This window comes from Phasianus colchicus, chromosome 9, assembly GCF_987193195.1.
Source record: "Phasianus colchicus chromosome 9, bPhaCol1.hap1.1, whole genome shotgun sequence".
Classification (NCBI taxonomy): domain Eukaryota; kingdom Metazoa; phylum Chordata; class Aves; order Galliformes; family Phasianidae; genus Phasianus; species Phasianus colchicus.
The window spans coordinates 23,681,376-23,704,133 of NC_143444.1; the positions used below are offsets into that span (position 1 = coordinate 23,681,376).

The 22,758-nt window shown below is 51.2% G+C and overlaps 1 protein-coding gene and 1 long non-coding RNA gene across 2 annotated transcripts; one reads left to right on the forward strand and one right to left on the reverse strand.

Annotated features, from left to right (window-relative positions):
- On the reverse strand, positions 1–22,719 carry LOC149916873 (uncharacterized). Its single transcript, XR_016469295.1, has 3 exons — positions 22,594–22,719; positions 18,600–18,725; positions 1–1,670 (listed from the first exon to the last, which is right to left on the reverse strand). It is a non-coding gene; the product is annotated as an uncharacterized LOC149916873 (long non-coding RNA).
- LOC116234098 (uncharacterized) lies at positions 2,747–14,240 on the forward strand. The gene is made up of 5 exons (XM_031601443.2): positions 2,747–2,862; positions 9,853–10,317; positions 10,772–11,083; positions 11,211–11,368; positions 12,089–14,240. Exons 1-5 carry the CDS (start codon positions 2,796–2,798, stop codon positions 12,131–12,133), a joined length of 1,047 nt encoding a protein of 348 aa, XP_031457303.1. The 5' UTR covers positions 2,747–2,795; the 3' UTR covers positions 12,134–14,240.
- Positions 22,720–22,758: the final 39 nt, after the last annotated feature.

Sequence of the window (22,758 nt, forward strand, 5' to 3'; positions counted from 1 at the left end):
GGAGGTGGGTGAGAGCATGGGAGGGGGAATTCTTTTTCCCTGGGCTTTGGAAATGCCCCAGAGGCAGAGAAGTTTGGAGATTTCTGCTTCCCAAGGAGAAAGATGCTGTGATGTAGCCACACAAGTTTTACTCTGCAGCAGCAGAGCAAGGGCCCTCAGCAGGGATGGAATTAAAGCAGTGCCTAGAAAAGGTCTTTATTCTCTTCTGGAGGGTGAAGGCGGTGGGTCGACTTCACAGCACTGCTGTAACAACAGGCATCCCAGAGATTGAGCCCACGAGGTACTTCATGCGAGAAAACCCCTCAAGGAAAAACACCCTCTTTAAACAGCATTGGTCAAACTCTGCTCCCATTTACATCAGTGGAGATCCTGAGTCATTTCGTGGAGCAGAGGAGAGGACCCCAGTGGGACTGCCTGGAATTTGTCTAACATCAACACAGTCCCTTTTCCAGCCCTGTCATAGGTGGAAGTTTCATAAGGAGCCATGAGATCCTTGCAGGCTTTTAGTCACACTCCAAACCCTTTAGGATCTCAACAAGCATTCCTGGGATGCTGTTCTCTTCTCAGCAATCCCCTGGACACATTCAGCTCTCTCAATCCCATAATTGTCCCAGCTTCTGAGTGAGCGAAAGCTTGGTGTTTATCATTCCTCTCCCCAAACAATTCACTATCTCTGGAGCTGTGCTCTCCAATTTACTTTTTTTTGGCCCCATTTTGCTTCCCTCTTCTTCCTTTGCTGGATCATAGAGCAGAGCAGGGCCCTCGCAGAGGAAGATGAGTCAGGACAGATGCATGGGGAGACAACGAGCTCCCAGCTTGAGGCCAGGCTCACCGCCTGCGTCACTGATATTAAAAATAGATGGATGCAGCTTTCTCTACATTGAGGAGCAGCAAAGATGTTCTATCTGGGGCTGCTGAACAAATCTCCTTCTACCTGCCTGCAACCCACCCAGCAGCACCCTCTGCTCTGACAAATTCTCTTTCCTCGGCTCTGACTGGTGAGATTTAATTTGCCTTTGATATAGTACAGTTTTAATGCTGCAGGCTCGGACAAGGGGGATGACTCACCTTGGCTTCTCCCTTCTGCTCCACTTAGCTCCCAGCCTGCTGCCTGCTGAGGATCCCTTCTGCCAATGACCAGCCCAATGCTGATCAACACCATTCATCCCAAAAATGTGGATTTGCCCAGTGGCACGGGGCAGGAGCTGCCAAGCCCAGCAGGACCAGCAGTGCTCCATGGGGACACAACTCCAGCACCAAGCCGATGCCTCTCTCCCAGGCCAGCATCTCCTTCCTCCTCCCTGTGCACCCTGTCCCCACAGGCCCTTTGCTGCTGCTATATTCCACCCACTTTTCTATTACCCACTTCTTCCTATTAAATTAGAATAATCAACATTGCCATCCCCTGCTGTTCCTTGTGCTGGCTGCCAGCCAGGAGCCACGGGATGGGAGCTAAATAAAGCACTGCGAGAGGCAGAAGTCAATGCTGCATTTCCCAAGTATGAAACTTTATTTCAGGAATTGTTCCCACTCCTCTGCTCCCTTCACTGCTCAAATCCGTCTGGTCCATGTGCTGATCAGGTGTGCCCATCTGCTCCCCTCTGCTGTGCACCACCTCAGGCACTACCACAACCAGGCTGCTCTGCAGCTTCTCTCAGTGTACCAAAATGCTGTAAAGACACGTAAAATAATTCCCCTTACAAACTGGAAAGTTTTCAAAGGCCTAGTTACTTCTTTAACAGGATGCCAGAAAACTGTACATCTTCTTTTGGTGGCAGTAAGTGGCCAGAAACACATTTCTGAGGAAGAGGATGAGACCTTATGGGTACTGCTCCCTTCCACCTGCCCCTGATGGGGGTCAGAGCTACCAACACTCCCAAGCTGAAGGAGGATGGCGCAAAAGGAGCAAGTGCACAGTGCACAAAGTCTCCATTTCCACCTTCCTCCTCTGAGCCATGAGATGGAAAGGACACAGCCCGAGGTGGGCTCAGCCACAGCTCCCATAGGCAGAGGGCACTGGTTGTACAGGAGGAGCCCCAAATCGAGAGCGGTGGGGGCAGGTTGGAGCTCACAGCAGCTGCACGCAGGACACCGGGGCTGGAGAGGAAGCAGTGGGGCCAAGGGGATTGAACGGGGATTTTGGGGCCTTCCAGAGAATAGCACAGGCTGTAGGGAACTGGCCATGGGCAGCTTTGCAGCAGAGCTGCTTCTTTAGAAATGCCACCAGGGGAAGGAAAGAACAACCTGGTGGCTATCTGAGCTTGCTATCAGGCTGGGATTTCCTTCATTCAGCAAATATCTGGGGAAAGGCCCTCACAGTGCTTGGAAGTGCCCTCCAGGAGGGACACGGGGCCAGGGGTGCCTCCGGGAGTCCGAGCACCCTGAATACCCAGAGCAGGGATACGGGGGCACCCCGCTCCCAGCCTTGCCCACAGCTCCGGGCATCCCAAAGCAGCACAGGGCTACAGCGCGATGCCGCTTTGCGTCACCCCCATCCCTCTGTGGGGTGGAAGCGTAGTTCTGGGTGCGCCAGCAGCGATGCGGGACCGGACTGGGAGATGCTGAAGGACCGCGCCGGGGGTACCAGGACCGGGGATGCCCGGGGCAGGGAAGGACCACACCGCGGGTGCCGGCAGCCGAGCGGGAACCGGACGGGCCGGGGGCGCTGGGAGAGGCGGCGGCTCCCGCCCCGCGCGTCCGTGCCCGGGGCCGCCCCCACGTGCCGCCCGCCCCGCCCCGCCCCGCCCCAATCCCGCCCCGGTGCCGCCGGCGGAGGCAGCGCGGATCGGCCCAGCATGGAGGGGACGCGGCGCGCCCTGCTCCGCCTCGCCGCCGCCTGCTGCCTGCTCTGCGCCCTGCCAGGTACCGCGATGAGCCGGGAGGGGTGGGGGATCCCGCCGCTCTCGCGGCACCGGAGCTGCAGCAGCCCTTTAACCGGGGATGGGAACCGCGGGCCCCGAAAGTTGGGCAGAGCACCGCGCGCTGCGGGGATGCTGCGGGACAAAGCGGCGGGACAAAGCGGCAGCCCCGCGTCCCGGCGGCCGCTCCCGGGCCGGAGCTCCGCGGCTCCACGTGGGCCCGTGCCGGCGGCCACGCGGTGGGAGCGCGCCCCGAGCCGGGGGTGGGGGGGCACCGCCGGCCGTCCCAGTAAGCGGGGCAGCGACAAAGCGTGGGGCTCGGCGGGAAGCGGGCGTGCTCCTCTTCTCGGCTGCCGGGAAAACAAGAAACGGAATAAAACAAAAAGCTCCCAGCCAGCCCCCCTGGGGGACGGGGGGAGGGGGTCACAGCACGGCGAGGGCAGCGCTGGGGGCGAAGGCGTGAACCCAACTTTGTCCCTGGTAACCACCCGCGGGGCTGTGGCTCTGAGCCCCGGGTGCCGTTTAGCGCGGGGCTAGGGCTGAGCGCGGGGAAGTGGCCCCAGACCCACCTGTTATGTGGGGAAGGCACATAACAGAAGGTTCCCGGCTGCCGACAATGCGGCTGCAGTGCGTGGCTGCGGGGTTCCCAGCAGCTGAGAGCCGTTCGGTCCCACGCTCACCCTATCTCACGGCTCCGAGCGCGTCGGGGTACCCAGGGAGCTGCCTTCAGGGGGCTCCTGAGAACCCCTGGCTGCCGTGTCCCAGACGCAGGGATGTGGCCGAACTTACTTTGTGCTCGACTCCTCCTGTGTTGCCTCGTGCTCAGTGCCCCACTCCCGGCATCCCTTTGTGGCCCCAGGAAATGGCACCCATACACTTTGGCTCTCGCAGCTCTTGGATCCGCTACCTCACCCCAGACCCAGTTGAGAGAGAAAAGATTTTGTGAAATAGGCGGCACGGGAGAGTTGCCACCAATAAAGAAAAGCCACATGGCGAGCTCAGCTCTTAATGAGACACCAGAGAACCCCACCAGCACAGTGGAGGTGGAAGGGGTCACCCAGCACCTGGCCCCAAAGCCAAACCTGCCTGGAACTGGGCTCATCCCAGCACCACAGATGTGTCTCTGCCCTGTGCCTGGTGCTGGCCCTCTCTATGTTTGCTGCGGGGCCAAACGCTGCTGCATCCCCCGCACTCTGCCTGCCCCAGCTCTCAATGCAGCCTTTCTTCACTGCCTACGGAAATCCATTTCCTCCAGCACCATCAGCCTTAAAAATAAAATCCCAGGGTAATCTTGGGCTGGGCACCACATTACCTCCCCTCTCCTACCCCTTGTATTGAGCAAGCAGAGACAGCTCAGGGTAGGGAGCAACACCAGCATATGAATCCCATCTGCATGCTCACAGATATAACAAGGGGTTTACCACTTTTTACTAGAGGGAGGGAGGTAGGCAGCCCCAGCCTGGCTGGCTCCAGCTCCTAGCACTGAGCCACAGCTTGGTCCTCAACTTGGGGTGATACCCCCCCGCCACCAGGACATTGACAGTACAGGGCTGCAGCACTTGCCTCCTCTGGCCATGTTCCTCCATGCCATGGGGAGAGAGACAGGCACAAAGAACAGACACAGTTGGTATCCCATGGCCAGGAAGGTCCCTGGGGCAGGGCAGGATTCCTGGTGTCCAGGCTCCCACAGCTCACACCACACTGCCTGGGTTCCCTGCTGACATGGGGCTGCTCTTAAGGCAACTGGCTAATTAATTTTCTCCTAATGACATGAGTGCTTCCTCCCCTGCAGCTGTGGCTCCTGTGGTATTCATGGCTGGGGCTGGCTGATGCCAGATCTCCTACTGCTGTGGTAGTTACTGGGGTTACACACAGACCAGGACGAGGCACTGAGAATCATGTGTGCCCTCAAATCTCCAGGCAGTCTCTGGGCAGAGGTGTTCTTCATCACAGCTCAGTCCTCAACCAAGGCACAAAATGAACAGCATGGGAGCATGGGCACCTCCCTGCCAGGCAGGCTGCTGTGCATCTGCATGCAACCTGTGAAAAAACTGCCTGGGGAGGTGGTGGTGGCCATGCAGATGGCCTGGGCTGCCCTGTCTGGGGAACCTGGGGTAAGCCTCCCTCTCTGAATGGGGAAGCAGAGGAGGAGCTCCATGCAGACCTGTAGCACAGTTTCATGCATTTCTCCCTATCCTGGCATGGTGCGTGCACTCCCAGGCTGCTGGGTCCTGCAGATGGGTGCTACCCCACATCCCCAACACCTCCCAGCACCGCCACCCACCCCAGGTGTGTCTGTGCTGTTCTTTGGCTTCTCTTGGCATGAAGAGCCCATGCTTGGCATTCACAGCACTGTTTCCAGGGCTGCTCCTTTCCGCTCACAGCACTCTCTCTGCCACCCATCGCAAACGCAGCACTACCAAACAAGATGGTGGCACTGACATTTTCCTGCCCCCCCTGTTTTGCTTCCCAGGGGCTCACACCTGAGGCCCGGCATCTGCACCACCCTGGGGAGGTGTCCTGCTGCCTGCCCAGGCAGGTTGGGTGCTGGGCTGTCCTTTGCCAGCACTGCACTCGCTCAGCACCCTATATCTAATCAGAGCCTCATCCCGTGCTCAGCTCGAGGCCTTCTGCCCCGTTGTGCTGGAAGGAGCTCCTGGGTCAGGAGACCTTTCTACTCCTGTATCTTAGCACAGCTCTTTGCAGTGTGCCTGGCCTGGCTGGTTGCCAGAGCCGTGCTGGGCACTTGACACCTATGCTTCAGCTCCCCTGGTTCACTGCTCATACCTGGACCCATGGCAGCAGACAGAGCCTGTTCAGCCCCCCTCTGCCAGGATGGGCATGGGGACAATCCTGGCATCAGCCCTGGTAGGGAAAATGGTGCAGCCTGCCGCAAACACAACCTTGTGGCATCCCACCTCCATTGAGGTCCCACAAGGTATCGAGCTGGGACCAGGATCCTAGAGAAGTTGGGAGTTTGCTTTATGGTGTCCCTGTCGCCCTACCTGAAACCTCTGCTGCTCAGGGTCTGTAATTCTGGGCTCTAAGTTACATTGTAAAGGTCAGGGCTGGCTGCTGTCTGATCAGCAGCTATTCCAGCTCTGCTTCTCAATGAAATGGAGAGCCTTGGATTTAAATCCTACTGTCTGGCTTTGTTTGCATTTATATTTCAGCTCTCTTTCCTTGAAGAGGTTTTTTTAATTACCCTTGGTTGGTAACCATCAAAATATAATAACTGGCAACAAAAGATAATTTCTATACCTAATGGGGTACTTTGCTAAGGAAGAGGATGTAATTGCTGAGATGCAAGGTTACTTTTTAATCATTGCATTAATTTTGCATTTTGCTATATTGTTTGTGAGTTGTTACACTTCAGTGGGAACTGAATTCAGTTAGTGCACAAAAATAGCACTTGGGGAGGTGCAGCTGGATGTGCTCTCTGCAGCCAGCTAGTTGCAGGGAGTGCAGGCGGTGATGTCCCGTGTGAGAGCCATTGCAGGCACCAGGAATCCCTGATCCTACAGCACCTTGCAAAACTGTGGGTGGATCCTTTCCCTTCTTTGTGCTCAGATCTTCTGGGGGGCCCTGTGAGCCTCTTGCAGCAGTGGCTGCAGGCTGCACTCCACACTCTGCTCTCCTCCAGCCCTTAGCAAGGCTGCCACTGCTTTTCCTACTGCATGTGGCTCTAGTACCTCTCACCCCAGGCTCACTACAAAAGGGATTTTGGAAACGGTGGTGAATTGGGGTCAGATTTGTCTCAGCTCCTGGGGAGCCACTGTTTCCGGCTGAGATATGAAGGAGGGTGCAGAGGACACTGCACATCCACATACAGACCTTCTGTAGCCCCTCGCTTGGCCCCAGCCCTGCAGCCTGGGCAGGGAGAACACAGCAGGAACAGCCCTGTCTCCTGCAGAGCTGGCTTCCTTCACTCTGGCATATTTATACCACGTCTGCTCCAGAGCCAGTGGGAGCACGGGCTGATGTGTGGGGGTCCATCAGCAATGCCTGGAGCCTCCCCTTCCCCACAAGTGGGAGCATATCCCACTCTCATCCAATGCAGGAGCTTCTCAGACAGCTGCATCCCTCCTTCCCAAAGGCTGCTCACTTCCTTTCCCCTCTGTTTCCCAGACAGAGGTCACTGCAGTCAGAGATGTCTGCTGGGAGCCGCACACCCTCCTGCCCTGCCCCTGCATGCTCTGAGATTGTTGCTTCCCAGCAAGCTGGCAGCTGGCCTGACTCCTTCACTCGCACCATGGCCGTCGTTGCTTTGTTATGATCCGAGGGTGACCACTGCTGTGCCTTGGATCTTCTCTGAGTCCTCCCCTTCCTTTCCTACCTGAGGCAGAGGGGCCTGATTCCCTCCTGTCTGCAGGAGATGGAGAGGATGATGCCTCAGGCAGTCCAGGCACAGCCTCCCTGGCACCTGGTGCAGGAAGCAGAGCTGCTCCAGGAGGATGCCAGAGTGACGAGCTCTGACCTGCACCTCTGCAAGTAGCTGATAAATAGCTGAAGTCATCATTGCTCAGCGATGGAGCAGCAGCATCTGGGCTGGAGGGTGTGATTTTCAGAGCTGTTGGGTACCAAAGAAGCAGGGCTGGCCTCTGCCCCACTGCTCTGTAGGACTTGCACCAAGCTGGGTGGGTGCAGGCTGCAGCTGGTGCCCACTGTTACGACAAAACAGTGGGAATCAAAGCAGCAGCAGAACACATCTTAATGCAAACCATGGAGGGGCGTTTTAAAGCTGAAGGAAAACCCTTTGGTGCTTGTGCTCTTTAGCATCCAGAGCTGACACTAGAGCGCCTAAGGGTTCTTCCCTGGTGCTCCACAGGGCTGGGCTGGTGGCTTTGGATGTGCCCTCACTCCTGGGAAGTGGCACGCAGTGATGGTGATCTTTTGTCTGTCTGCCCCAGAGCAGTTGGCGTTTACTCACTGTCCTTCATCTCTTTGTCCATCCTACAGTATTTTGCCTCTTTCTCCATATTCTCACCATTACCTCCTAATGGCTGGAGGTTTTGTGTGAGCTTGGTTTGGGCTCTCCCTCATTCCCAGCTCTCCTTTGTTCCCTGAGCTGGGGTGCTGGGCTCAGTGACACGCTAATCAGGTGCCATCTACTGCGGTGCTCAAAGGCCCCTTGATGGATTCCTGTGCCCAACCTGTCCCATACTTGCCATACTTTAACATCTCTACCAGTGTTAGTGGAGTGAGGGGAGCTGCTTCCCCCCACAAACCTCCCTCCCCAGCAGCACCTCCTGGCAAGGATGCTAGCTCCTCTGCAGGGCTTACTCTGTTTCCCTCTGATTTTCCCTTCCTAGCCAAAAAAAGTAGCACAAGCATTTCAGTGCTGCTCAGCCCTTCGTGCCACACAGCTTCCCCCAAATCTTCTCCCTGCGTTACCCCAGTTACAGCTTACCAGCCCATGGGAGGCAGCCCCAGCACAGGCCAGCTATTCAGAGCAGCACATCAGCAGGCTTGCTGCTGGCCGGGCACCTGGCCACCGCCTTTCCTGTTTATCCTGCAACAACAGCGCGGCTCTGTGTGCGTTGCTGCATAGGGGCAGGTAGCAGCGTATTTATGGAGCGCCCACCTCTGCCTAGCTCAGATCCTTCGGCACTGCCCAGCATGGGCTCTGGAGCTGTGGGGTTGGCAGCACACTGCATAGCACATCCTGGCCACAGCCAGCCAGGTCCCGGACATATTGAAGGAAGAATTGCTTAAGCTTTTGGTCTTTAAGTTGCCCTGGGCTCCTCTGGAGAGCTCACTCTGAATGTGCCATGGGGCGCTGAGCTGCTTGTGCTCTTGTGGGACTGGGGCCCTGGGATAGGGAATCATGCCTCTGTCACTCAGCTCCGGGGTTTGGAATCCTGCAGCTGGTTGGAGTATTGCGAAGGGCTCTGGAGAGAGATGTATTGTGTCTTTTTTTAGGCCTTGGTAAGTGCTGGAGCTGGAGAAGAGCTATGATAAGTGTGTCCATTCCAAAAACTGCTGAGTTTTTCATCAAAGCCTTTGTACCAGAGTGGGCTGCATTGCCGACGGGTGAATGTTTCTTGGCTAAGGCACCCACCTCGGGTGCTTCTCCACTATGGACAGAGTGGGCACAAATATTGATTTTCTTCAGTACTTTTATTTTCTTCTGTGGTTAGCTGTCATGTCTCTGTGGCTTAGGTAGAAACTTGGGATACAAATAGCAAACATATTGACCATGCAATGTTTCCAAATGCTCGTGAGAGTCCAACCTGGTGTGGGAACATTTCTCTGTTTGTTTTTTTTTCTGTTTACACCCTTCAAAAACCCAAACGGGATCCAAGTCTGTCAGTTGGCAGTGTGAGGGCTTTGCAGCTTCCCTCCTGTGTGCTGTCACACTGCTGAGTGCATGGGAGGAGAGGGTCCTGCTCACAGCCCTGCCTCCAGTGGGAGGCAGAGTGGCTCTCCATTCCTCCAGTCACACTCGATGGTGATGATGTGCTCATAAATAGCTCATGAAGGCAGCTGCCTAAGTATACCACCAACTTCTGTACAGCTCTGCTCACATCAGCTACAATTCCTCTGACCTGGGCAGATAGTGATTTAGCTTAGTTGGTAGGAGGAAATTATTTTCTCAGAGGGCGGTGAGGCCCTGGCACAGCTGCCCAGAGAGCTGTGAGTGCCCATCCCTGGAGGTGCTCAAGGCCAGGTTGGATGGGACCTGGGCAGCCTGAGCTGGTGGGGGCACCCAGCCCATGGTAGGGGTTGGGGCTGAGGGGGCTTTAAGGTCCCTTCCAAACCAACCATTCTGTGGTTCTATGATAGAGAAGGAGGAGGGTAAAGACAGGCTCCCCATAGCAGGTCCCTGCCAGGACGGCAAAGAAATTATTTGAACTTTTCCCCCAGTGTGAACTTGTGCTGGATTTGGAGTTAACAGACTGGGTAGATTCAGCTCCTGGCCTGTCCTTCTGTTTCATCTCCCATTGTGGGATTTCTGAAACATTTCTCAGCACTTCATAACTCTCTTCTGCAGGTGAGGGACAGAAGACAACAGAGACTGCGGTGCTGTCACCTCTTCTTAACACCGTGCCAACCTCTCATCAGCTCAGGGAAGCCTCTGACCTCAGTCCAGACACTACTGCTGTTCCAGAGACAAGTTTGGAGATAAACGTGACTGCTGCAGCACTCAATGCCACTGGAGGTCACCCTACAGAGGTGGAGGATGTCTTCATTTCTGCCACCCCTGTGGTTGGCACCAAGACAGAGACACTGCAGGCTTCCACTGCTGCCAGCCCCACAGGCATCACAGTCATACAACATGAGCACCATAATACGAGCTTGTCAGCTAACAGCACTGAAATCCCCTCCTCTGCCTCAACAGTGAGTACTCTGGAAAAAAACCCGCCTGACCACGAAGTCACAGAGCCCTTCAGTGCAACCAAAGAAATGGACGATGCCAGCAGTGCCACGCCAACACCTCCTCTGAACAGCGTGCCTGGTGAGGTTCTGCCTTTCATGACTGCACAACCTGGGATCTTCGGGTGCTGAATGGCTCTGCTTGCATAAACTCCTCTGGGAACTGGAGATGGGGGGAAGTAGAAATATCCCGTTCACTGGGACTGAGCTATAGAGGTGCTCTTAGTTCAGCATCCTCCCTGCAAATCCCATTAGTCGTGGCATTAATTCTGTTGCCTGCTTGCTTAGACGTTGACTGTTTGCAGTGAAGGCCACATGTGAAAAATAAGTAGGCTTTTTAGCACCATGCCTTACAGTGTGGCTCAGCTGTGCCTGTGCTATAGGACTCTCTTGCTAGCCAAAGTGTTGTCAGTAAGCTGCTTTTCTTATAGTCCCCCAAAGTCTTCTTTACAACCTTACTTCCATCTTGTCCAGTCCTACAGCACAATGCACTTGTACTTCATCCTTTGAAATAATTGTTTGTCCCTATTCTGCAGCAACAACTAACAGATCTCAGCTGGAGCCGACTGACGGGCAGACCACGGGGCCCACAGCAGCAAGAGCTGAAACCAGGCCAGGAACGAGCCCTGCAGTGGCCACAGAGGTGGAGCCCTCTGCTCCCATTTCCACTGTAGGGAGCACATCCCCTGCCAGCACCTCCAGTACTGTTATGATGAGACTCCCTGTGACCAGCTCTCCTGCTGCCAGCACAGCCGCCATCCCCACCAGCACATCTGCAGTGGGGCAGCAATTGGAGCCCATGCATGAGAAAGCTTCTGTGTTGGATGTTGGTGATGATGAAAATCCAGGTGAATGCTCTGCACTTGCCCCTGCTCTCACAAAACATGGCAAAGGGTTGGGGGTACCTCAAATTTCCTCTCAGCTGTATGAGCAGAACAACTGTGAAGACTCTCATTTGGCTCCATTCTCTTGCAGAGCTCCCAAGTTCTCCTGCAGTGAGGGCTGACCCCTTGGTAATCGCAGTGATCTCTGTCTTCATTATCATGGTGGGCATCCTGGGCTTGGTGGGCTTCCTGAGATACCGCCAGCACAACAGCAGCATGGAGTTCCGACGCCTGCAGGACCTGCCCATGGTGAGCAATGCCTCAGCACTGCCTTGCACCTGGCTTTCAGCTGCTTGGCAATTCTCTTGCTACTGAATTAGCCATGTTTGGGGTATTTGTAGAAGAAAGGATGCCAATCATAAATCCTGCTCCCTGTTAGGTCTCTCTCCATCCATTCAAGGTTTGTGTTGAAGATGGCAAGTCTCATGGACAGCCACTAAAGCTCTCTGCTTTTCCCTCATACTGCAAGGGACACTAAGAGGTTAAAGAGAGAGAGAGGGGAGTGCCATCCAAATTTTCCCTGAAACACCACCTTGCTAATCTATTCTCCTGGATTCCAATGTATTTGCTTTGTGACTGACAAAGCAAATTTTATGCTCTGTTCTAGGGGAGGTTGTCTGTCTGTCTGTCTGTCTATCTGTCTGTGTTTGACCCTTTGGTGATATAAAAAGATATGAAGGGCTCAGAGGTGGGGAGGCAGCAACCTGCAGAGGTGCACTGATGCCCTCCTGCAGCTCACTGCAAGCATGTGGATGTTGTCACAATCTGAGTGGTGTTCTCCACAGCCATGCACACAACTCTTCTCTCCAAAACACACAGCAGGACAGGAGAGTGAGTGTCCAAAGATCCACTGCAAAAGGGTGATGTTGATGGTTGGGCAAATGGCCACACTGTGACAGTGGGGATGGTGAGGCTGGGGCTGTACACTATGCAGGCATCCCACTAAAACACACTCTTCTCTGCTTCTAGGATGACATGATGGAGGATACCCCCCTCTCACTCTACAGCTACTAGGCAGCCAGGCTGCCTCTGCTTGGTGGGCTGAACTTCCCAGAAGGAGAAAGCCTTTGAGGCCTTGGTCCCAGACAATCTGCTGACAAATGAGGGGGCTCTGTCTTGCACACAACTGAAAGATTGTTTTCAGATGGCTTTTGGTTTTTAGATATTTTAAATAGTTCAGTTTTGAAATTTTTATGCTGGAAATCAGAGCCCAGGTCTGGCTTATTTCTCTGGGCTCTCCTAGAAAAGATATCCCAAAGAGGTGCCTCCTCCTTTTAGCATGGTGACCAGTTAGCAAATTATTTAACCATTGTGTTCTGCATGGAGCTCTTCTGTCCATCTTGACAGCTGCTGCTTTCAGAGGGGATGGACGAGTGAGCCATGCAACAACTGTTACACTGGTGGAGTCAGCACAGGAGACTGCTGTTTTCTGAGGGAGCCGAGGATGGGAGATCCATTCTCTTATGCTCCCTCTTGTTCTGTGTTGTTGTTGTTGTTTGTTTGTTTGTTTTTTAAGTTTTGGTTTTTTTTCCTTGCACTTTTTTGTTGTCATTGTTTTTGTTTCAGCTTTAGTCCTGGGCTTGGCACTGCCTATCCTGAAACACCTACTGGGATGATGTCTGACTGCCCTGCTTCCTTCCTACATGCACACCTTTCCTCATTAAGGGAAAACAGTTATGTGGCTACTCAAGAAGTACTGCTTAGAAATTGCTGGAAGGACACCAGCGTGATTTTAGCTCAACAGGGCTTGTCAGAACTCACTCAATTGCTACCCAGACTCACCACAATTAGGAAACTGGGTCTGCCATACTTGCTTCTTTCAGTGCTATTGCCCAGGCTTTAAAAATGCTTTAGTCTACATTTATGTCTGGATTGACACATCTTTCTCCAGATACATCCCATTTTGCTGCTGGGATCTGGTTTCTGAAAGCTGTTATACAAAACTAGTACTGCACTGTCCCTCCTCTCAGCACAAGGTCAAAGCTCTTTTATAACGTTGGTCTTTGAGCCAGTTAGCGTCCTGTCCTGAGGACAGAACCTGGTTGTAGTGCCTTCCTCCCTTCCCTTTCTAGGTGTTAGGTTGATTAGATTCTGCACTTTTGCCTCAAAATATCACTGGTGTAAACTGCAAGGCTTTAAGGTCCTGCAAGGAAACCCACAGACGAGATCCTCTAAGCACAAGTCTCAGGATTTTCAGGTGCCCTTGCTTCAGACAGACTGGTTAGTGCATGGCATGGAAGTCTTAATGTCATGAATACTGGCTCCCATTTTCTAATTCACATTTGATTGCGGGTAAAGAGAAGCATGTGCCTTCTCAAAAGCATTGGATTTCTGATTAAGCTGATCGTGCAGGACACAGCAAGGGCTAAAAGTTACATACAGTTATCTCCCACACTACTCTTAGAAGCCTCTGTTTTTCCTCCTTCAGTAGCAATGCTCACAGAGCCCACAGACAATGGATAACAAGACTCACTACCAAAAGTATCTATTTTTTTTTCCAGCGCTGTTACTATTCTTTTTAGCAGGGAAAGGGGAAATTCCCCTTCAAATGATTTACAAAGCCCAAAGATGGAGCAGAAGTGGTCAAATGGATGAACCAAGTAAGGCAGCAGTTCCTCCTTCCGAAGGGCTGACAAGTGGCTGCCGTGCAGTTCGGGTTCAGCTGTTGGCTTTGGCCTTGTGTCTGTTTATTGTAAGGGTGCCCAATACAACGGGGAAGGACGGTTGGTTCTCTCCTCCTATTATTGCATGAAAACTGAAGGGCAATTGTCACAACTCCAAAGCTTTTGTATCAAGCATTGTCTGCACAGAGCAATCTCCTTAGCTACAGGCTTGTTCCCCCGCCGCAGGGCAGGGTGCTACTGGATTTCTGGCACAAAGAGAGGCAAGTTCGTGGTGGAAAATAAGACTCCATCCTGGCTGGAACTGGTGTAGGCTGGCAGAGCTTGAAAACCATCTCTGCACCAAACAGAAAGGGCAGGGGCTTGCTGTTCTGGGTTCCCATTTGCTGTCCAGGGGAAAGGGGTGAGGGAGGAAACCTGCCCGACACCAAAGTGCAACTGTCTTTGTAAGATATGTTAATAGTGGATTTTTTTTTCGCAATAAAGTTACAAATACCAAAGGTGTGCCCCACATCCTCATATTTTGCTATGGTTGAATTAGATGAGATCTGTCTTAGAGAGCCACGTTAATCTAATGTACCTTCAGACTCTCCTTTGTTTCCAATTGAAGCTGTCCTTATTGCCATCTATTGTCAACTGAACCCTTTATTTACTCTGAGAAATGTCCTCAGAGCCAGTCTAATCCAAGCCTAGGTAGCATTAGCACTGGTTGGACTAGATGATGTTAGTGGTCTTTCCAACCTTACCAACCTTAACAATTCTATGATCTGCCTTGCTTCTTTCTATATTATAAACTGAAAAGCAAATTGAAATGAACACACTTGTTTAGATTTACAGCTGAGGTGAGCCTGCCAGGTTTGGAGATGGACCACAGACCAGTTGCATGGGCTTCTTCTCTCTGCCCTTCCTCTCCTTCCCTCCCCTGGCTCATGGTTTGAAGGGTGGATAACAGTCCTGTTCTTACCACCCCTTAGAGCAGAGGGCAAGAAGTGTTGCACTGACTTGGAGCAAGAGTGCAGCAGCAAGGCAGGGAGGCACAGCAGTACATTGCAGTACTGAAGGCTATGAAATGATGCACAACCTGGGAAGCTTTCAGCCCATGGCCAAGCAACATTCTCCTTGTATTTGAGGGAGAACAGAAAATACCTACTGTCATTTTCCAAATACCGAGGAAGGCCGCATGCCTCCACGCTATTTATACTCAATTATCTATAACTAAATTCAGTAAAAATGCAGATTTCTCATGGGGGAAGAGAGATGAGTTTTAATAAGTGTGCCTCCTGAACCTCTGCCAGAGATGTTCCCATCCAACTGCTGCTCTCCTTTGCTGCAGAATGATATCTTCAGTCCTCCCTTCCACTCCCCACAAAGCCAAAAGAAATCATATGGTTTCTGATCATGAAACAGCCAAATATGTGGTCCTGCTCATTTGTCACCAAGCAGTAAGCAAAGCTGGAAGACCATGACCACTAACATAAGAGCTCCTGTCAATATTAAGCTTCCTAAACTGTGGGGTTTTTTGCTTTATTGGTAATTCTCCAGAACTCTGCAAGATGATCAAAGTCTTCAAACTTCCCCATACAACCATATTTGAATGGTTATACTTCTATGCACAAATGCTGTTTCCTCACAGATCTGAGGAAACCAACCCTTCCCCAGAGCACAACTTGAGGACAGTGTCAGAATGCAGAGCACCATCACCAGCCAGAATAGGACATTTCCATTGCGGCTGGGGATTGCAAACTACATCCTCTGCCACAACAGATCTTCTAACATTAATAAGCTTTTGTAAGCAATCATTAACTATTAACACAAAGGAAACATAGGATGCCAGACGGCGTCAAACTTGATACGTGCGTTTTGAAGACAAAGTGATCAATGCACTGATCTGCATGGCAGCCTGCACAGCCTTCTGCGTGCTTATTCCCACTTCCTGCCTAATAAATACACTTGAAAGACGTCCTTAGCCCAGGTCTGCTCCTCATGCACCAGCAGTTCAACAATGGTTAGCCTCAGTTCCTCTGCAATAATTTTTCTTTTGAAAGACCCATCAGCCAAATAACTCCCTGAACCACAAAACCAGCATGATCTCGATCAGACGAGCGGTGGTCACAGCTGCAAGAAAATAAGCGTGTTTCTGTTCCTACTGTTCAGTTCCCTCTCTGTTTACAGGTGGGCCCAATCCCCCACCCACAGTTCAAATAAAGAAAGAGCAGAGTAAGTTACCACAGGTATCCTCCCAACCATAAAACAGGTCTCCCTGTGATGAACTGCCCAGAATTAATACATCCCTGCAGCAGAAGCCTTTTGCTAAGGCTCTTTGAACTATAATGGAACATCTGTTGACAATCTCCCGCAGGGGAACTTCTCCCCTCCCGTCTTAATCCTCTCTCCTTCAGAAGTGCTTCTGCTCTGAAATTAGACACACCAGTTGCCACAGATTGACATAGAAAGGCATGGAAAGGTTTTCTTCACATTGGTCTTTCCTGGGAGCTGCAAGAAGGATGAGCAGTCACAGCCCTCTTTGGGATACTCCTACAAACTGCTGTTGTGTCTGAATTGCAGAATTATAGGTTCTGCTTGGAACAAGACAAGGCTCATGGTTTGTGGAGCATGCCTTTCAGCTGGGCTTGGGGATTCATTTGATTCTGACTCAGAAGAGTTTTACCAGATACAACTGCGAATGCTGGCTGTACCTTCTGGTCTTACGTGGGGACACGGGGAACAAGCCACTGGCCTCATTTCTTCCATTTCCTCATTGATAACCTTGGGGAATGGAAACTAATTTTCACTTTTTTTTTTTAAAGGATCTCAAAGCTTTCATGCAGAAGGCAGTTGGGCACAAGGCTGTTTGTGGCTGGCTAGCAGAAAGGAAACCTGTTTCCTTTTTAACAAGGGGCTGAGAGGCACTGGCACAACGGCTCACTTTGTTCTGCTGCCCTACTTGGTGCCCACAGCGAGTGACAGAACTGTGTCCTGATGTTCCAGCCACCCAAGCTGCCCCTGATATCCTCACCACGACCTGCTAACAGCTCCTCACATACTCGGATCCACTGTAAGAAGCAGAGTTGAACTCTGGGAAGCAGCTGTTCCCTGGTGAGAGAAAACTAACTGATCTCAGATTGAGCTTCAAAGCAAAAGCCACTGTTGGTGTAACTGAGTGAGATGTAGGCCACAGAAGCAGCTGCTGCCTCTGCACCCAGTCTTGTCTGTGCTCTGGCTCCCACCCAATATCTGCTGCTCTCAGATTAGCAGCACCAACCTCTGCTTTTCTAACCAGTTTTTAACTAAGCTCTGCTGTGCCCACTTCACTTTCCTCAATCTGTGCCACATTCCCATGCCTTTCATACTGACTAAGAAGTTGGCATCAAAGGGAACGCCACAGATTTGATCCTGCACAGATCCCATGTGCAGGAGACAACCTTCCCCACTGAACAGGCAGCTCTCTCCATCCTCTATATTAAATAAGGCTTTTTCTGATTAATATTAAAGGCCACACAGATGTAGTTCAGGCAAAGCAGGTCACTGCTGAGGTCATTTGCTCCAGTATATTTCTGGCCTCTTTTCCTGCACCGCTCTCCTCCAGCTCAGGACACAGTATGGAGATATCTTTACAATCTACAGCACCAGAACAAGGAATGGGCCTTCCTCAGACTCCTTATCCCATGTGCCCTAAGAACAAATGACAGCCTGTCCAACACTGCTGACTCGGTGTGAACTGCAACCCCTGTCAAATTCTAATACAAAAACATCCTCATTCATCTTCTACTGAAACAAAGAAATACCAAATATCATCCCCAAATACTATGCAAGTTCAAATTGAAATAGATGTCCATGTATCAACACAGCTACAGGGTGTTCCTACTGTAATACTGGTCAGGGTTTCTACTGATACATTGTCAGATAAGCAGTTTTTTCTTATTAAATGAAGGATAGTGCTTCAGCATCTGACTGGCAAAGTCCATACAGGAGTCCATACCTGGCATGTGCCTCAGAATAAATGCTAAAAGGAAAAAATCTAACCCCTTGATATGACATGGAAGCTCCTTAGGTGCTGTCCTCACAACAATCCGACATCTAGAGATGTCAGATTACAGTTGCAGCTACAAAGCAGTTAATTGTTGCTGGTTTGCTAGTGAAGTCTGAGTCAGCAGGATTAGTAAAACGGGAAAACAGAACACAAGGCAGTTTAATATGCCTTACAGCCTCCATTCACAAGAATCTTAAGCATCTTACTAAAGTAGGGCATGAATTTTTTCTTTTAAAGGAACATTAGCCCTTTGTTCCCAATTTCCTTTAATGCTGAGCGTTAATGAAAACACAAGGAGGTTTTATCTCCTAAAAGCAAGGCAGGAATCCAAAAGGATAAAGAGGCTGAGAGATGAACCTTTATGAAGCAAGCTATTTCCACCTTCCTAATCTCACTGGCTGCATATCAGCACCAAAACAAAGGTGGAGCCACATTAAAGAGTGGTACCTTGGAGCTGCAGGAGGAAGTGATAAGTATCACAATTGGCCCTCACACACAGCTTTACATTACCCTGACACTGGATGGGAGGAGGATGAAAGAAGACACAGGCACACACACGTTACCTCTGTCCTTGGCATAGCTCAGAACAAAGGTTTAGCTGTGACCTGAATGCTAGTCTGCAACTCCAAACCCTGCTGCCTTCATGCCTTTATGTGCCTAATACTCACCCCCACCAGTAGTACTGGACACAGCAAGTGCCTTTGTCAAATCATCAATATGAACTCTGGAGTGCCCTGAACAGCAGACATAAAAAGTTTCTGTAGACTCTACCATTTGCATTATTGTGACAAACATCTGTAAGTCTTGAGAGTGCAAGCACTTCACTCACCTTCAAGCACTTCAGTCTCTGCAGTGGAAAGCCCACAGGAGCTGAGGTCTTTGAAATTGAATTCTGAGAATTCTCACCCAAAGATGGAGAAAACCACTTCGCTTCTAAGCAAGTTTCTGCTTCTCCCTAAAAAAAAATTAAAAATAAAAATAAAAAAAGAAGGAAGGAAGGAAGAGGCAGGTTAGGTCAGAAGTTCAAGGATTAAGCTGCTGAACCTAAGTCTCCACTGCCCACCTTTTCTGATAGCTCTTAACATATGGAGAAACTGCTGCCATTCTGATTTAATTGCATTTTTTTTTAATTGCACGAGTGCAAGCAACGGCATAAGGCAGCAGATAGCAAATCCCATGATACACAAACCTTGGCAAGAAAAATGAACAGGGACCAGATTTCATCTGTCTTTGACACCAATGGCCCCAACCAACTAAATCATGCAGGAGTAAAAGACAAAGCCCAGGCCAGCTCATTTCTGCTCAAAGCCACAGTCACAATGGCAAACACTTCCAGTGCAGCAGCCAGACCATGTTGGGAAGGAACAACAGGACACCTCACCTGATAAGTTCACTACACCAGAAGGTTAAAATATCACATCCCACATGTTCTGTTTTCAGCAGAAGCAGCAGCTGGCAGCAGAACACCTCCCCTCTCACCTAGCCCTGCTATCTCTATTGTGCCAATCCTGTTATCTCAGTTGTGCCAGCCCTGGGAAACACATTACAACAAAACAAAGCAAAACCAACAATGACACATTTGTTAGAACCAGCTCAGCTCTCTGATGATCAGATTTACAGCACAAACAACAGCAGCACTGGCAGAAGCTCCTGAGGCAGTGTGCCATGAGGCCAGAGCAGGAAAAAGCAGAGGGGTGGGCACATTTCATGCTGATATTGACAGCAAAGATCCATCCCAGGAAATCACAGCATGACAGTGTGACATAACATAAGAAGGCCTTAGGCTCCTCTAGAAAGAAAGAGGGAAGAGGTATTTAACCATAGGAAAACTGCAATGAAGTTCCATTATTGCATTAAACATCTCACCAAATTGATCCAATATCCTTTATTGAAGAAAACCTAATAATAAAGCTGCACTGACCTCCACACTCAGTGTACACTAAAGCTTCTCTACTAATAAAGACAGGCAGTAACACGCTTATGGTCATGAGCAAGAAAGATCAGAAGAGCAAACAAGGAAGTAAAATACCCTTTAACTCCATCTCCATCAAACTGTCACCAAACTGCCACGATTTGTGCCCTGTGTTCCGGCCTAATGCAGGGCAACAGCCCCTTCACTGTGTCAGCAAGAGGTTTCAAAAGCTTTGGAAGGAAAGCACAAGGAAAATCCCTTATGCTACAGGCATTTGGCATTGTGGTTTGGTGATATTTATTTAATGTCCTGGAGAATACAGAGAATAAAAGCTCCTTTTGTGTGGACACTACATGACGACACCCAGTCACGCTGTTCCCATGCAACGGCAGCCCAGACTGAGGGAGATGAATGGGTGTGTTGTGGTTTTACTAAAAATAAAATGTATATATATACACCTGTGACATAGATCCCTCAAAATGACATCTTCTGCTCCCCTCTACTCCTCCCCCCCCCCCTCCTCGAGTACTGATACTTGTTCTCTGGAGTATGCTCTTTTACCATAACATGAGGCTCTTTTACTATGACATGAGGCTGCATGAGAAAGCAAACTCTGGGGGCAACAACATGCATCTCCATCTCAATCTGTGACCATTCAGACAGCTGATAGCTCTCCCAGGGCAGTTGGGGTCAGGCAGAGAAGGGTACAATTAAACAGGGCCAGAAAGATCTAAAGATCTTCAACAAGGAAGCTCAGACATCACTCTTATCTCCAGGGAGCAGGTCAGGGCCCTGGGGTAGGGCTGGGGGAGCAGGGGCCAAGCTAGGAGAGGTCAGAGGCACAAGTTTAGTTCCCACCAGCAGAGCACATGGGGAGAGGTAGAATGGTTAGGAGAAGCAGTGAGCCAACTCAGATCCTGTCAGCTCAGCTCTAAGGACAGCCAGGAAGAGAACAGCAAGTTCTCACTCACAGCACCCACACAGAATTACTGAAGGTGCTAATTCCCAGGGTATGTCTATTAGTCTGCCATTCAACCCCCTTGCTGCCAGTCTCAGGGCTGAACGTTTGCCTGCTCCCAGCCAGAAGTCCTGCACAAGACAGGACACACACTCAAGCTGTACCCACTTGGAGCTTTTCCAGTTCAGAATTCAAAAAGAAGACTTCGCCTCACAAGGCCAACGCAGCTACAACCTTCAGCATCAGCAGAAACAGTACCACGCCAGCCACGGAGATTACCTGTACCCCACAGGACAAGTACTCTCCTCAGGCAGGTACAAAGGGCACCATATGAGAAGCTGGCAAACAAGGGCTGTGAGATGAGAGATCAGACCCCAGCACCTCTGAGCTTGCCAGCGCAGGCCCCATGAGAGCTGGCTGAGGCAGTGGCTGCGCTGCTGGAGCTGGGAGCAGCAAGCAGCCAGCTGTGACACAGTCCTGCAGCTCCCAGGCAGATATTCCCCTTGAAGGCCAGGAGCTGCACAGACTTGGGAATCCCTGAAATCCCCTGGAGATGTATCCGCTATGCCCGATGCGGCTGTGCAAGTACCCTCCTGCAGCTGGAGGCTTCCAGAGCTGTAATGTGCTGCTCAGTGCAAAAGATACAGTCCATCTGTTGGCCTTTCTCTCATTTCAGCCTGTACCCTCAGCTTTCTTCTTTCCCTATTCTTCTCCTATCAAATCTTTTCCAATTGTCCCTTTTGCAAAGATCATCCACTTTCTGCAACAACTCAAAAAATCACCTACTCCATTTTGGCTGCAGTAAGACCTGTTATATCAGGATGTTTACATTATTCCTCACTGATACATGTGTTGAGGACACCTAACTGCCCTCTTCACAAAGACCCCCAAAAAGGCTCTGGCTAAGCTATACTCTGCATCTGATTTTCCATCTCTGTTGCCAGGCAAAACCTAACAAAACAAAATCCGCCCACAGCTCTCCCAAAGGCAAGGGATGGATGCAGAGCCTGCAGGCAAGCTGCATGCACACAGTCCTCCCACAGCTCTCCCAGAGCACAGCGTGGAGTCACAGCAGACTTCTGCTTGAGAATTAGTGCAGGAAAGAACACAGCTAGTAAGCTGGAAATACAGGAAAACTTGGAGAAGAAAAAATTAATTCTAAACAAGATAGATGTAACCTTTCAGTCCTCTTCCTCCTACACAGGGCATGGGTACAAGAAACAGCTCCCGGAGTTCTAGACAGCATAAGGGAGTCCCATAAAGGACGTCTGTATATCTGAAGACCGTCCCAGAGATCTTGGGACTAACAGCAGGAAAAGGCTGCACTAGAACTAATGGTGAAGGTTATGGGAAGCTGCTATGGAGATGGCAGTAAGAAGCCCAGGCCTGAGGCTGGGTCTGGTGTGCTGGTACAGAGCCAGGCAGCTGCAGGGGATACATAGATTCAGATAGAAAAAGAGAAAGGGGTAACACAGAGCACCTGCCCACACGGCCATGGGCTTTGTGTACAGTGAAAGAGAAACACCATAATATAAAGCAATATATGTAGGTTGCTCCGAAAGTGATGCCTCCTGTTTATATCCATAGAAAATACAACAGCTCCAAAGAGCACAAGAATGCTATTTGATAAAGTCAATACCCAGCTACAACACACTTTTTCCACCACAGTCACCACCAGCAGCTGCGCGCTCCCACCAGAAACGACGCACCACGCCATGCCGTCAGACCGCCCCTCTACTGCCATCTGCTGTACGGCAGCGACACGGAACGGGACACGGGCGGGAAGCTGAGCCTGCGCTGCCGTACCACCGGCATCCGCCTCCAGGTGCGCGCCGGCATCGCTTCTGGAGCAGCCCTCATAGCACGGGTGGGCGCACCGGAGCCCAAAAGCAACAGCCATTGGCGAGGGCTGCAAAGAGGGAAAGCACACAGCTGCACCGCTGCTGAACCCACCTCAGACAGCGGCTACAGCAGCAGCAATGACACGTTGCGCCTTTTGGACCCGAAATGAGACTCCCCGCTCGAGCCATAAGGCGCACGCGGGTTGCAAATGGCGGCGCCCCGACGGGCAGCGCACTACAACTCCCATGGTGCCCCGGGGCGGCCGTCTCCTAGGAG

What these genes read in the sequence shown, in the direction of transcription:
- LOC116234098 (XM_031601443.2), top strand. Translation starts at nt 2,796, where the DNA reads ATGGAGGGGACGCGGCGCGCCCTGCTCCGCCTCGCCGCCGCCTGCTGC. An exon ending in CCTGCTCTGCGCCCTGCCAG is followed by an intron (nt 2,863 to 9,852) that starts GTACCGCGATGA and finishes TCTCTTCTGCAG; the next exon opens with GTGAGGGACAGAAGACAACA. An exon ending in TGGTGATGATGAAAATCCAG is followed by an intron (nt 11,084 to 11,210) that starts GTGAATGCTCTG and finishes ATTCTCTTGCAG; the next exon opens with AGCTCCCAAGTTCTCCTGCA.